The sequence below is a fragment of the Cheilinus undulatus genome, linkage group 20 (genome assembly GCF_018320785.1).
Source record: "Cheilinus undulatus linkage group 20, ASM1832078v1, whole genome shotgun sequence".
NCBI classification, from domain to species: domain Eukaryota; kingdom Metazoa; phylum Chordata; class Actinopteri; order Labriformes; family Labridae; genus Cheilinus; species Cheilinus undulatus.
Genome location: NC_054884.1, coordinates 32560774 through 32576254, shown reverse-complemented (window position 1 = coordinate 32576254; position 15481 = coordinate 32560774). Strand labels below are relative to the sequence as shown.

At 38.8% G+C, this 15481-nt stretch overlaps 2 protein-coding genes across 2 annotated transcripts; one reads left to right on the top strand and one right to left on the bottom strand.

The window, feature by feature from the left end:
- Positions 1–758: 758 nt before the first annotated feature.
- twnk (twinkle mtDNA helicase) lies at positions 759–8357 on the bottom strand. Its single transcript, XM_041814865.1, has 7 exons — positions 8303–8357; positions 7410–8131; positions 4402–5098; positions 3538–3778; positions 2554–2661; positions 1723–1864; positions 759–1638 (listed from the first exon to the last, which is right to left on the bottom strand). The coding sequence occupies exons 2-7, from the start codon at positions 8043–8045 to the stop codon at positions 1270–1272; spliced, it is 2193 nt and encodes a 730-aa protein (XP_041670799.1). The 5' UTR covers positions 8046–8131; positions 8303–8357; the 3' UTR covers positions 759–1269.
- A 224-nt stretch (positions 8358–8581) lies between these two features.
- mrpl43 (mitochondrial ribosomal protein L43) lies at positions 8582–12260 on the top strand. Its single transcript, XM_041815997.1, has 3 exons — positions 8582–8854; positions 11100–11206; positions 11931–12260. Exons 1-3 carry the CDS (start codon positions 8724–8726, stop codon positions 12146–12148), a joined length of 456 nt encoding a protein of 151 aa, XP_041671931.1. The 5' UTR covers positions 8582–8723; the 3' UTR covers positions 12149–12260.
- Positions 12261–15481: the final 3221 nt, after the last annotated feature.

The window sequence follows — 15481 nt, the reverse complement described above, 5'->3', positions numbered from 1 at the left end:
GTTTTCAGAAGGTTTCCTCGGCCCATGCTGGAATATCCATCAAGAATGATGCTGTGTTTTCATGCATGAGGGTTTGAAGGTCTACAACATTCAATTTTGGTTTTTGGTCTTGCCCCTTATGTGAAGAAATTTCTTCAGATTCTCTGTAAATGGTGAAATCTCTAAATTCCTTCTGTCACAAAGTGGAAGGTGAACGACTGCCTCCTTCAGCAGTGCTCCTTTTAAACCCGATCATGGTGCACTCAGCTGTTACCAATTAACCTACAACCTGTTGAATGCTCCAGGTATGTTCTGAGCATTCTGCAACCTTCCCTGTGTTTTTTTGCCCAGGGACAAACTTATTTGGAACATGTTGTAGGCTTTAAATTCAGAGTCTGTGTACACTGAAAAATTACACATTAAAGTGAACAAGTTTGAGCATTAAATGTAATCTTTTTGTTGGATTCTTTTGAATATAGGTGTAAATGAACTTGCAAATCACTTCTGTTTTTATTCATTTATACAATGTCCCAATTCTTTGGACTCATGGTATGATTGTGCAATATCAAGGTCTTTTTTTAACTTATATAATGCACAGAAATGTGTCAGTAATTACCTTAATAATATAGAAATATTAAATTCTGAAGCCTTCAAAAGAAAATGTGTGGAGTTTTCTTGTTGTAATAAAAGTGTTGCTTCTTGAGGTTCATTCTCCCTAGCACATGTAAAGCACACACTGCCCCCTAATGACCACAGAGGAAATGACACAAAAAGCCTCTTCATGAGCAATTTATTATAAAAAAAGCAGCTCTTTTTATAACTTGTACAAAAATTTAGTAGAAGTCACATTATGGTAATGTGTACGTGCTTTTGGCAGTATGAAAGAGTATTTTAAAGATAATTGAAATGATTTTAGTAGCCTTTCATAAATGCTTTAATGGACAATACTGTCTTTTACATACAGTAACAGCTGCATAGGAAAGCTTAACTAACTGTGTAGTAGTTTCACAAGTAACATTTGAAATCATTATTTCACATTCTGGTTTAACCATCTATACTTGAAAAAAATTAATCTTTGATATCTAAACTTTTATTTGATTTATAACTGAATGTTTTATTCTGAATTACCATCTAGGCTGTTATTTCATACATTTTATTTACATTACATTTATATTTTCTACAGCTAAGTTTCTCTATCTTGTATGGGGATCTGGACCAGCTTTTTTCCTGTTTTTAGCTATCAAATTACAGGAGAGGTAAAACGTACCAAAAACCATCAGACAACATAATCTAATCAAAGTCTCTGCCCAACTTTTGCCTCTGCATGATTTCATTTCCATTTGTAGGAGTCTTACTACTTCTCGGAGTCTTTGCTGTTTTAGCTGTTTTCTCCCCCTTCTCCTTTTTGGCCTCGTCTTTCTTCACCGCCTCCACCGACTGCTTGGCCTCCTTGTCCTCTGGCTTTGGGAGAATTTTCTTCAGTCTGTATTTGCCCTTCATGGGAGTGGAGAAAGTAAGTGAGGACTTGACAAAGTCCAGAGGGAAGATGCCCACGTCTCCATCGAAGCGGTTCTTCGTCACCTGCAGCGACCTGCGACCGGGGCACGTCACCAGCTTCTTCTCCTGCAGGATGAGGACGTTGTCAGCTTCTTGGCTGGCCTGGGACGAGTCAATGTCAAGTTCAGAGTTAGTTTCTGAGGAGCCAGGATGCAAGGAGGTATGTATGCATATAGTCTGTCTTACCTTAGCTGAACCAAATATTGATGCTGTTTGTAGTTCTCGGTCGTCCTCCTCTTTTCTTGGGTGGATGATTAGAGTGATGTGGCAGCTGCTGTTTGTTGCAAACTTCCTGAAGGCTCCAACGATGTGATCCTGGATGGCAAACCTGGACCACACAAAACATTATTTATCTCCAAAATCTGTCATAATTACGCTTGTTTATAGTAGCTTTCCATGTTAAAAGGTTGCTCATTTCCTGTGGGAAAAAGGAGCATAAAAAGCATCTTAAGTACGGTCTTATTTTGTTGGTAACATGATAACATCACTCGGATGTGCCGTAAAATATGGAATATAAGTTATCCGAGAATGTAAGATGCAGTTTGCATTTGGCTGTCTCTCAGTAAAAAAAAAGGTATTAACTGCCTGTGTGCATCATGATTTCCTTTGCATGTCTGTGCAGCTATCTGTTTTCACAATGTGTAGTTGGCAGTAAAAGCATGGTAGCTGAGCTGTCAGCCTGCAGTGACAGTTGTGAAGTATGGACCTACAAGTGGAGCTGTTCACCTCCACAGATCACTTGTTACACTGTTACGTATCCTGCACATTTTGAGCAGGGAAGATGCTGCTTGCACCATGAATAGGAGCAAACTTTCAATAGTGTAATGTGTAGGTTGCAATGTGAGCTGCTGCACTTGTGCACTCAGCATTTTACACCTGTATGTAGGACAAAGCCAACATTCTGGATGAAAAAAAGGTACAGGAAGTGCTTCTTGTGCACTGTTTTTTACACTATTTAAACAAACATAGATGAAGGATTGAAAATGGCATCCCATTTGTTATCATAGCTCTACTCACTTGTCCACTGAGAGGTTCTCTTGGCCCATCATGAACTGCAGGTTATCAATGACAATGTGGTTGATGTCATACAGGTAGACAGCATGTTGCATCGTGTCCAGCACTGTCCTGCAGAGCAGATGGGAAAAGTTAAAGTGAGTGATACATAAAGCCTTTTATAACATGAATTCTATTCTGTAAAAACTAATTCAGGTAAATTCAGAACTCTTCTCCTGTTAGGGTAAAGCAACCAAGACTTTTTTTAAGACAAATAACTGACCTTTTAAGGCAGCAAATAAGATACGGTAGAACTAAACTGATTCTGAAGGATATTCTGTGCCAGAAATTACTTTAAAATTGCACAATGATAAGAATGAATCTCAAAAAAAGAAAAATAATAACAAAGTAAAATAAATGTAAGTACAGGCTCCACCTCAACAAGTAAACAAAGACTGAAAAGCAGAATCAGTGCTGAAGATGTAATTATTCATGCTCTGATCATCTGATGCTCTGCAAATGACCAAGAAGTTTGCCATTTAATTCCTTCAGCTACTAAATAACTGCTTTGATCTGTCAGCTGACACTTGCTAAAAATTAATAAAATAATTATATCAACCAGAAGTGGAATGATTATGAGCCTGGTTGATTATTTAGGCTGATATTTGGCATTTGGCCAATAACTGATATCTTCATTTTATTTGACGGATAACTGATCAGATTAATCAATAAAAAAGTGTGCTACTGTGGTTCCACTGCTGAATGTGTTTTCCCCTCTTGCTCTGTGCCATTTCTCAGGCTTATAGTTTGGGCTAAATTCTTTATTTTTATTTTTTTTTGCAGTTTTAGTTTTGCCATACCAAGTACATTTTTTAGGTACAATAAAAGCATATTGTATCTAAATAAAAAAACATATCAGTCAACCCTCAATATTGACAGGATTTAAAAAAAAATGGTTGTATCTATGCAGAATTAACCACAACCCTCTGGATTCCCGTTTTGACGTACTTTATGTTCTGCTGTCCGTGGAAAGTCATAAAGTAGAGAGGCAGCTCTTCAAACTTGTCTGCCCAGAAGTCGTACTGCTCCAGGTTTTCCTCCAGTCTCTGCATGGCGAACTGAGTCAGCATGATCTTAGCCAGGCGTACGTTGTTGATCTCAAAGCTGCCCCACAACGTGTTGACTCCCTGCATGCAAAGGTCCAGAGTGACCTCACTGAGGAAGGTGGTTTTACCACTGCCCGTAGGACCTGATATTCACAAAGACAGACTATTAAAATTCTATTCACATTCTGCCTGCAGCAGAGAATACTAAAACTGAAGTTGATGTTGAAGAAGTTAATGTCAGAATTAAAGGCAAATTATGTGGACTATAGTACCAGCTGGTGGTGAGGGTGCAGATTGCATCCAACTACCTGTAACAAACAGTATAATCACCAGCCACCAAGAAGCTTGTAAAAATACTGCAATGGTCCTTTTGAGAGCAAAAGTTTGCTTTGTATTATTCAGACTAATGAAGAGCATCGAGGAGCAACATGGCAGACTCTGTAAAAGAGGACACTGCAACCTCCATGAACCCTTTCTGTGGTCAGCAAATGCTGTAACGTACTGCAATACAACTTTATACACGTACCCAATTAAAATAAAATATGAAATAGATTTGACCAGTGTAGCCACTAACCTCTTGGTCTGGACCCCCCTGTTAAAGAGATTTTTGCATCTAAATGGGAATACTCCTGGCTAAATGAATAGAAGAGAAATAAAATGCTCTATTCCTGCAAAGAGAGGTCATGATGAAAGCCAACCAGCTAATCTTGCAGATAGTTACAAGCCAAGGTATTATTTTCAAATTGAAGCCTCTGTTTTCTTGTACCTGTAAAAACAGTCAGCTCCCCTTTGCGGTGTCCCTTCAGGATTCTGTTGAGCTCAGGAAACCTCGCCCACTTCACTCCGGCTACCTGCTCTGTGTTCATCAGCTCCCCGTACACATCCTCTCTGAGCTGCTTGAACGAGACGATGGACTTATGACCTGCTGGGATGGACGATTTGATGATGTTGTTGAAGTTCTTCCCCATGGCGAGTGCCTCCACAGGACACAGTCTGTACTCTCCAGGCCTAACCAGCGAGCAGCGCCTCAGACCGAGCTTACGCGAGAAGATCTTTGACGCCTCCCAGGAGCGCATATCGCCTCCCAGCCACAGTGTCACACATTTGAACTGTTCCAGGTAAGGCAGCAGGATGGGCGGGAGGCAGCTGACTCCACGTGGGAGAGCAACACTTGGGAGTCCTGTGGCCTGACTCACAGCCAGAGTGTCCAGCTCACTTCCTGTGAGAACCACCTCTGAGTCCATACAGTTAACCAGAGGGAGGCCAAACAGGTTGTGGTAAGAGTTCGATTTTGGGACTGTAGCTTCATTATAGGTCACCTTTTCAGAGCTTTGTGCAGAGAGGAGCTTCACACCCTTCAATGAGGAGTCGGGTCCACCAAACCAGGGGAAAACAAGACTCTTTGTGGGCTTGAAGAGTCTCACACCAAACTTCTTCAGGGTGGTATTAGAGATCTTTGTTATCTGAAGGCAAACAGTGATAAACAACATCAAACAGTGGCCAAAAGTAATCTTGGTAAAATACAGAATACAGTAAAGTTTCATAATTATGACTGTGCAGCACTCATTTTACATGGTGCCTATTAAAACCTTAAATCCTATGAAAGTTTGATTTGTTTTTGAAAATAAGAACCAATGTGCAAATGTGAAATTTTATAATTCAAATGTTAGGGTGGGGGGTTGGTTGTTATGTCTTAAGAGGTTTTAAATAACCTTCATTTTTCCTGTTTGTTTCTTGTTGCTTCTGTCCTGTGATCTGTGTTTTGAAATGGATGCTGTAATTTCACTGACAGCAAAACAAATCTACCTACAGGTACACAAAAAGTAAGCTGAATTACCTGAAACCAGGGGTGTACCAGGAAGCAAGATTAAAGGGTTATGGCTGATGTTTTGATATCAAAAGTCCCAATATTCAGTGTTATGAAACTCTCAAAACAAAGCTTGATCTTTATGGTAACTGAGTCTAAACTTATAATATGGACTGAACAAGTTTATGTTCAGAGCTATGGCTTTAAATGGGCTTCAAGTGTTAACTTTTTACAATGAATTTTTCATGGAAATGTTTTCATTAAGCATTATACAGATCTTCGGTTTAAGGAGTGCATTTATGGAAACTTTTGACTTTTTTTAAATTGAACTGAAACTGAAACTCCAATTGCCAATAAGAAAAGCCTTAGCTAGGGAGAGAAGCAGCAGAAATCCCAGAGCAAAGCAGGCATCAATAACAACTGAATAGCACTGATTAATTCAGATGCAGAATAAAGGAGGCACTGGGGTGGAGGAGGGCTGCAAGAGCAGCTTGCAGATAGAGCGGCAGAGCATAGGCAGGCTAGAACAGTTTGAATAAGGCAGCATGAGAGCGATTAGTTAAAAGTGTGCTCAGAGCAAAATCAGCTGGAAAATAGACAATCATTTCCAGGTTTCTGGGGATGCCAATCAGATTTCAGGGGGCCTGTTTGGCCCTCGCTACCACTGGCCCCAACGGTGGAATGTTATTGCTGCTATTGGGTATAAATTATTATTATGGTTGCCAGTATGTTTACCACAGTGTTGTTTCAATTTAATAACAAAAAACACATCAATAAATTCTTCTTGTTAAGATGTTTGTTTGCTGAATTAACATGGTAGCATAGCCTTGTGCTAAAACTCTGAAGTACAAAATAGTAAGTTCAGGTTCAAATGTGTTATTTCTAAAGTCTGCTGAGGGCCAATCAAAATTGGACCATGGGCTGCATTTCGGCCCGGGCCATAGTATGGACATCCCTGTCATATCCGCTCCTTAAAATTTGGCAAAATGTACAGTTGAATCATCAGAGCCAGCCTGGCATAGGCAGTTGCCTCAGGCTCACATACTCAAAGAGGCCTACTGTGAGTTCTGAACAGGGGTGAACAGATACTGCACAATATTGATGCAGATAACAAGCCAAAGTACAGTTAAGATGTACCCAATATCATTTGAAAGCATGATTTTAGCTTTTCATTATGTAAGAATGTTGTCAAATTTGGAGCCCTGTCTGTAGTTTGTGATGTTTCAACATAAGCGAGGATGAAAAAAACGTAGAAAAGAATAAAAACGATGCACTGCTAAACTGTCAAAAAGAGGGATGAAGTTAATCTGCTGAAAATAAAGCAAGAAAGCCTTGCTATGTTGAGCTTGCTTCCTGGTAAAACACTATGCCCGTAGTTTATATTGTTCTTCTGAAATTATTTGATAAATTATTTTTTTTGACTACTAATTCTTTGTTGTTTTCAATACTTTTCATGCAGAAACACATTAATTTTTCAGCCTTTGAAAAATCTAGTTAAGCATTCTTGAAATAAAACTAAAGATTAAAATAGTTAATTACAACTTAAATTAAATCTAATTAAGCCTGCACCTTTTTGAGGAGAAATGACTTGTGCTTATAGTTGTCAAGATTTTGTACACATTCATAACACGTTTTTAAGTGACACAGTCTTGGTTATTTTAATGTTGTAGTGTTAAAAGTGTGCACATTTCTAAAGAAGCTACATCAACCTAATAAGCAGCCAGACACTAAGGACATGAATGAATCGTACCAGTATTGCACCCATACTCTTGCACATTGTCTAAATTGCACGAGTACAACTAATATTTCATATTAGTGTGATCTGGATAGTCTGCAAGAGTTTTAATGTCATTTTTGGTTACAGAGAATAAGAAATTTGCCAATACTGGGTGCCAAGTACTTATATTTTTGTTCTTGAGCTATGAAACAGGTATTGATACTTTTACTAATAGTAGGGACAACTGTACCTGGAACATGGTTTTAACCAGTTTGGCCTCATCCTCAGGAAGGTCAGTAAAGGGCACAGAGCTGGACCAGATCCTCCTCACCTCCCTGAGCTCTCTCTTCCTCTCCTCCTGCTCCTCCAAACTCTCTGGATATCCCAGAAGCACATGAGGGCTGAGGGAGTTTTTCTTCTCCTTCAGCATAACCTCCAGAGAGTCCTGTAGATCCTCCCAGCTCCCTTCCACCAGGGTGTCCTTGCACAGAAACTGTCCGGTAGTTTTGTCAATGAACAAGGAGAAGCTGTCCTTCCTTTCAGATGGGTCGACAAAGATGCTTGCGATGTGGAGGCAGCTGTAGCCATCGTGGAAGGAGACTTCTTTGGCGCGGAGATACTGTTTGATGTCTGTGACTGTGATGGGGCTCATAGGAAACTCTAGAGTAGACTTAGCATCCTTTTTATAAGCCCTGCTCCTACTGTGTGTCAGAAAGTAGTCTTTTCCTCTGAATCCCAAGCCATGTGGGGAATCACATTGTCTTCGACTGAGCATCTGAGAGCACAACCTCACACAGATGGATGTATAATGTCTTTGGCGGAGAAATCTTGGGTCTGTCACCTGCAAGAGGCAGGTGGTGCCCTTCCACAACAAACCTCTCCACATCAGTTATCTGGTTAGGGCATTATACCCGCAACAGCCAAGGAAGAATGAAGAAACATCAACCTAATGTGAAGGATGTCTTACGCGACCTAACACGACCAAAGCTAAAGTTAGGACAGGCAGTGAGGCAGAAAATCGTCTCTTTAGCATCAAACGAACACTGGTAACTTTATAAAAATAATACCCTGGTGTTTTTTTTTTAAATTATTACACTAAATAAATCCTGTTCAAACAAAGAGAAATGGCTTAATCAGGCTTACTGGATCTGGTTTCTGCCCCCATTTTCCACCATGCTGTGCTCCTACCCGGGCTTTCGGTGCGTTTCCACAACAAGTCCGTGGGAAACATGCAGAAAAACTGCACCAAATAAATGTGTATGTTAGCTTAACTTAAGCTTATTCTGTCAGATACCATAAATTTAGAAAACTATATATTTTTAAATTCAGATTACTTTCAAAGATTGAGAATTTAGTTTTGTTAGAAATTCGAACGCCGTTTTACCGACGTGTAACTGTAATGTTTCTACCCGGAGCTTTCCCTCGACGGACCACATCACATCCATGCCCGTGAAGTTGTCCTCTGTGGATGTTCTAAATTTAGCGTGTTTTGTGGACCGTTTTCATTACATTTGGTTTAACCCGCTTGTTTAATTTTAACAACCGTTATTTAACGGTTATCAGGATGACGTCCAGAGGGACACCGAGTCGCTTCCTTCAAAGTGTTCTGCAGAATGGCGTCGGCAGATACGTCTGTCAGCTCAAACGGATCTCTATCATCTTCTCCAGAAAGGCTCAGAGCTCCTTAGGAGTCAGGTAAACACATATTTTAGACTCAGTTTATGTGTAGCATTGACACTATTTACATGATCGAAGGCGGTAATGTCTTGGTGGTAGAGAATTGCATTTCTTTCGCTCCCAAATGGAGCTAAAATAATAAGATAGGGCTTGGTGATATGATATTGACCAAAAATTTACCTCGATATTTGTTTTGGCTTTCCATTCCCCAGTTCATACACAACTAATGCAGAGTAAATTCTAAGTCAAATGAACATGGACCAGATGGTAAATGTCATACAAGTATCTTTGTTAACAGCCAGCTGCACCATTTCAACATGTGGATTAATAATGACTACAGTTTTTGGGTGAAAAGATGTAAATGAAAAGGTCCTTAAATAAAATTATCTAAATAAACAATTTAGCCAAAACATGTTATATTTTCCCAAATAGATCCAGTCAATATTGCAGCCGTCAGTGGTCCGATGAAGACAGAAGAAACATACAAAGCAATTTTAACCGATACTGGTTTTCCAAGATCGATACTGATTTTTCACTTGACCGATATTTGTAACTGAAAGGCATTTATTATGATTTACAAATTTTACTTAATGTGGTAAAAGTAAAATTACATGATCAGAAAAAAGGCAAAAAAACACCCTATCACTGGCAGCATGAGAAATGACCCAAAGCAACACAGTAGCAGCTGGAAAACAGGAAGTGATTCTATTGCTCACTGTGTCAGTGGCCTCCAAGGCTTAAGTGCCGATTGGTTAGTACTCGTGACATCTAGCCAATCAGATTGTTTGTTGTATGCAGGACATTTGGTGAGTCTGTGGAGTGAAAATTAAGCCAGATGGGAAGACACATTTAGATTCAAGATTTAGCAGTGGAGCCAAAGTAGCAAACTTAATTTTTGATTGATTATTGGTCAAATAAAGTGCCTATACTAATTATCAGCCACATACCAGATATTGGCATCAATAATCATCCAGGCTGATAATCAATTGGTCTGCAACTTAAATGCAACACAAACTATTTAGATGTATCAACAACATTACTCTATCTTGTTTGAAAATTCATGGATAAATCTTATAACTTATATTGTCCAGCCCTACTCCACCATTCAGCTACTGTAGCATATCTTCATTAAGAATTCCCCTAAAAAGTTTCAATTAAAGGTCTTTCTTTTTTTTTTTTTATCATTTTTATTGGTTGAAAGTAAATTCATCAAAATTTCGGATATTTCTTGATTCAACATTTTAAAACTGTATTGTCTTCACTATTTCAGTAAATGTTTTTTAAAAAAACATCCTTTTTTATAGCAGGTGATGAGGAGAGGAATAAATCCCTCAAAAGTCCTGTACACATACTAAATTGAATAAATGCATTGTCATAAATTTGTGTAAAATCATTGCCCATAAAAAGATGCAATTCAGGCGGTGTCTAGGAGATTCTCTGAATTTTTTGATTACTGACGAGAAATTATCAAATTTCAGTGCCTAGAATGATTAATTTTTAAGTTGCTGTCCCACTGAAGCATGTGTCATTATTGTTTGATTTTTATCAGTTTCATTTAAAAGTCAAAAATTATTTCATGACAGCCTGGGTTCAACCTGGGCTATCAAATAACTCAGTGTGCTGTTTGCATATTTATCTGTGACAAAACCCTACTACTATATTGGCATGTTGGCAGCTGTTTAAAGACTGAATCATTGTTTGAAGCCATTTTTAAATGGATTTTATAACTGCTAGTATATATTTTTTTTTGGGGGGGGGGGGTAAGGATTAGATGCTCTTGGTTTCAAACAGAAAGGTACAGGCTTATTCAGACTTTGAGAATTAGCATATAACTAGTCCAAATAATTGTTTACCATTTAGGCTATGTTTTACTGAAAATGAATTGATGATGTTGCAGTTCGTGATAAAGTATGTTAGATGAGTTGGTTGTGTTGGGTAAGTAATAGTTTAGATTTTTGTATATAGACACTTTATCTCTAGTGAGGAATAAGTAACTTAAAACAACACCTGTAAGTTTGAAATTAATCTACATGTACAACACTTTGTTATGATCCAGTATGGCAAGTAACTTAAATATTTCCCATCTGCCGTGTAATAGGAAAAACATCTCTGATTTTCTTACTAATAAGACAAAAACACAGAAATTGATAACCAATACAATCGACACAGACCACCACTAACACTGTCTCTGCTCTGTTTGAACCAAACCTGTGTTACCTGTGAATCAAACACAATACCTTTATCTTCATCTCCTCTTTTTCAGGGAGTTTATCGAAGAGGGAGTGGTGGATTACGCCAAGAAAAACCCTTCAACTGTCGTGTATGTGTCTCCTCAGACGTGCAGGATACCCAAAATAGTTGCAGAGTACTGTAAGTAAAGATGATTTTGTGTGATGTGACATCTGAGAAATCCTGAATTTTACCCTTGCATTATTACACGTCCTACAAAATTTGATAGTACCTTAAGTCTTCCACATAATTTGTGATTTGTAAGCTTACATGAGTAGTTTTTTGGAAGAAAATAGAAGAAAAAGACTGAAAAAGTACCATAAAAACTCACCAGAATATTCAGGATCAACACTTTGTAACAGGAATTGTTGGTGTATACATTACAACTGAAACACATGAAAACTTATTCAGTTTTTATGTTATTAAGAGTGTAAACATATAAGCAGTTTTCCAAAGCAGTGCTTTTTTAAGAAAACATGTTTGTAAGTAAATGTTTTCGCTCAAAATGATTCTGACTTCAATATCATCCCTTGGTTTTACACAATGAAGGTCAGGCTCAAGAAATAGTAAATTTCTTTGTCAGTGCAAAAGTAACCAGATTTATCAAGAAATGAAAGAGATAGAGTAATATTTGAGTCATTAGTTGTAATTCCTAAATCATATCTACAGGTGGCAGTATTGCACTGTTTTTCTGAGACCTTTGCTCAGGTAGAAGTGAACTGCCACTGGGGGTTCCAGTGCAAAAGTCTCACCTAGAATTATAAGTTCTCGCTAACACTGTTTAATTTCTCCCCAGGCAGATTTATCAGGTAGAAAATGAGTCACTTTTAAAGCCACTCATTCTGTGTTTTTGTCCTTTCTGCAGTAAACGGCAATGTGAGGGAGGAAATAGTCACAAACAAAACCTCACAGCAGATTTTGGAGCTTGTGACCAAAATGACAAATCAATCTGGTTTGGACATCATCCGCATCCGCAAGCCCTTCCACACAGACAGCCCCAGCATCCAGGGCCAGTGGCACCCATTCACCAACAGGCCTCCATCCATCGGACCCATCAGACCACAGGAACAGGACTCTCAATGAGGACTAAAATTATATTTACAGAAAACAAGCCCTTTATTTCTGAATCCTCTTGTAGGATATGCCCTTTTTTGGAATTTTTGCCTTCTAAATTAAACTTTTTTTTTGACTAATATACCAATTTATTTGTTTGATTTCCTGCAAACTTTCACCTGGGTGCTTTTGCCATGCCTTTCTGTCTCCTGGTGTCCCTTTAAAAGAGCACACATATCCAGCTCTGAATGCCACATTTGAATAGACTTTACAAAAGCCCACCAAAGGCTTGTCAAATATCATTATTTAAGAGAAAATAACTGCTTTTAATTTGAAGGATATCTGAAGATTTTTGTAGTAAGTGCAGCACTTTGAGAGACATAAAAATGTGCACTTGCTGGCTTTGGTGTTTAAATTTAGATTCTCCTTTTGAGTTGTGTTTGAACAGCATGTCAGGAGAAGATCAGCAGAGCAAAGATAATGTGCACCAGAGCCAGCTGCATCATTACGTTTGATTTCAGTGCAGTTTGAAAGCCTCAACAAAAAGAGAGACTGCAGATCATCACTATCTTTTTTGTAATACAGGTTTCAATGCTGTAGTTTCCTAGTATACAGCACTAAAAGATCCAGAGCTTGAATGAACATGACATATGGTTGTGTGATCGCCTGAAGGACGAATCATAACCTTCAGCACGTTTCTGCTGTAAGGGGACAGAAACCTCCTCTAGGGGCTGATTTTTTTCAAACTAAATGAGGCAGATGCTGGCAAACTCCTTGCTCTTTTCTTTGCAGTTCTCACCCTGAATTCATCATAATTTCATGGCAAAGGCGGTCAAGCTGACCCTGCCTCCCCTCCACAAATGACCTCAGTGTTCTGTTCCTCAACAACCAACTTCCAACCGCCTGATGAATACAAATAAGCAGAAGTGTGGCGAGAAGTTAAAAGGTGCCCCCAGGGCAGATTGCTTGTTTCTGTTGATTGATGGATTCTAATCTGCAGGCTTATACAGAGTATTTATATAACTCCAGCCATGGGAAATGGTTTGGCTATTTGTGAAAGTTTATGTACAATAGAAACGTGACATGACTGCCGAAGATGGTGATGGAGAGGAAGCAGAGCGCTGAGGTCTGCAGCAGGACACTGGTGCTGATTTCCCTCATTTTCAGCCAAATTGCCCTCAGGCTGAAAGCCCATCTGTCACTGCTTAGCCACTAAAAAGTAGATTTATAAAAGTTATCTGAAAAACTATAAATGTTAAGTACAAGTAAAGATGGAGCATCAAACTTTATTCCAGTAAAAGGCCCAGAGAATGTCTCTCCAGGTTTGCTAGCTGTCTGATCTTTGAGTGCACACAGCCTGTTTTTTTCCATTGGCCTTTTATGTGATGTCACAGACAGTGGTGTCTTTATTTTCTCAACTGCAGTTTTAAAACAAGCTAGATGTAGTTATAATAACTAAGATTTCAGCATGAGACGCACAGATATATCTGTTTAACATCAGTATCGGCCCTTTTGAAAAACATCAGCCATTTGCAAATTATATTAGAATGAAACAATGTCAGAAGCAGATGTTTGATCAATTTAATACTGACACATCCTTGCATCATCCCTGCTTGATATTCCACATGGAGCTGTAAGTGAGATTTGAAAGTGGAAGTATTTAGAAACAACAGCAATTGGACACGAAGCAGAAGACCATGTAAAATCACAGAGTGGGGTTGACAATGGTGCATAAAAGTTGCCAATGCTCTGCTGATTCCATAGCTTTACTCCTACTGACATTAATGGAAGCAAAAAAAAAGACATTTTGGACAATACTATGCTTCCAACTTTGTGGCAACAGTTTCTTTTCCAAAATTACTGTCCACCAGTGCACAAAGCAAGGACTATAAAGATGTGGTTTGATGAGTTTGGTGTGGAGAGCTCTGGCCTCAACCCTCTCAAGCCACTTTGGGATGAACTGGAACAAAGGTTTCAAGCCAGGCCTTCTCGTCCAACATTCTGCCAGATAGGGCAGGGTTGAGTACCACTTATCCAGATAAAGAGCTGCCAGAGCTCCTTTTAGTCTTGTAACTATGAGCTTTGAGAAAAACTTGCATTACACTGCCACGATTGCCATACAGTTGCCCTTTCTTTTCACATATCAACTAGACCCCATTTAAAGGTAGCATAGGATAACCAAGCATTCAACTAAAGGCCACTACTGGACAATATTGGACCATAAGCAAATGGTATTCAATGGTAATATCTACTTAACAGTATAAAAAACTTCAAGCACAGTTGCAAACCTCTCCATTTTGTCGTAATTTAAAAAAGTTTTTAAAAATCATTTACAGCTGATGGTGTGAAAATGTTGTTTTTATTACTTACTTCCTGCATATTTATGCATCTATGGCACCAAATATCAAGACTACTGCTCTCCACAGGGGATCTGGCACAGCAAGACCTACAGCAGGACATTAAAGGCTCTAAATAAAGAAGCTGTTGCTAAGTTACTGCCTTCAACACTGCTCTGGAAATGGTCATTTATTCCCCCCTCTGAGGTTAAGTTTTACTTCAGAGTCCTGCATGTATGTAAATGACTGAGATCATGTTTGTGATATTCCACGTGGCCTAGCAGCTCACCATGAGCTAAAAACACCCCGCATCACGGCATCTGGAGAATAGGGTTTAGCAGTAACATGTTTTGCATGTCGTTTCCTGACGTCCCCTCAGGGCTGTTGACTTTTTCCCAGCAAGAACATAATGCAAAGTGTTTTTAATTTGCACAGAAGCAAGTGGAAATTTAATGAAGTCAAATAAATATGACAGAACAGGACAGACATCCTTTGTGTGAACAGCCAGGTGGTTAAACTATCTTACATGAAGGTTAAATTCAGGTAAAACAACATAGATAAGTTCATTATCTACATCAAAAATTATACAGAACCAGCTTGATTGATGTGTCACAGTTCACACAGGAAAATACATGACATTTAACAAAGTGTTGACAACAGTGCAAATAGTGAACTCTTACACCACTTTCTTTGGCCAAAACCGGGAGGATTTACCTACTTCTACACTAAATGTACTCTATCTTGCACACTGACGAAGCAGGATGTAAATCATGTAAGTGAACGCAGAGAAAAAGGTTCTTCAAAGTAGGTTTTTGTACAGAAATAATGTACAGGTAGCCATTTGATGACTTATTTTAACCAAAAGTCCATGTACAGTGCAGATCCAGTGTCTATTGTAAACAGATTGTCCTTGTATGAGAATGAATCAGCAGCAGCAGACGAAGCTTTTATCAAAAAATGTCCAAAGCTTTTAAATGAGGGCACTTAATCATGGAAATTTTATATAAAACATATTTAAATGCAGGGC

Coding starts and splice junctions, on each gene's coding strand:
- twnk (XM_041814865.1), bottom strand. CDS start 8,045: ATGTGGAGAGGTTTGTTGTGGAAGGGCACCACCTGCCTCTTGCAGGTG. Junction 1,865..2,553: donor GAGAACCTCTCAGTGGACAA/GTGAGTAGAGCT, acceptor TGTGTGGTCCAG/GTTTGCCATCCAGGATCACA. Junction 1,639..1,722: donor CAATATTTGGTTCAGCTAAG/GTAAGACAGACT, acceptor GACTCGTCCCAG/GCCAGCCAAGAAGCTGACAA.
- mrpl43 (XM_041815997.1), top strand. CDS start 8,724: ATGACGTCCAGAGGGACACCGAGTCGCTTCCTTCAAAGTGTTCTGCAG. Junction 8,855..11,099: donor CAGAGCTCCTTAGGAGTCAG/GTAAACACATAT, acceptor CCTCTTTTTCAG/GGAGTTTATCGAAGAGGGAG. Junction 11,207..11,930: donor CAAAATAGTTGCAGAGTACT/GTAAGTAAAGAT, acceptor TCCTTTCTGCAG/TAAACGGCAATGTGAGGGAG.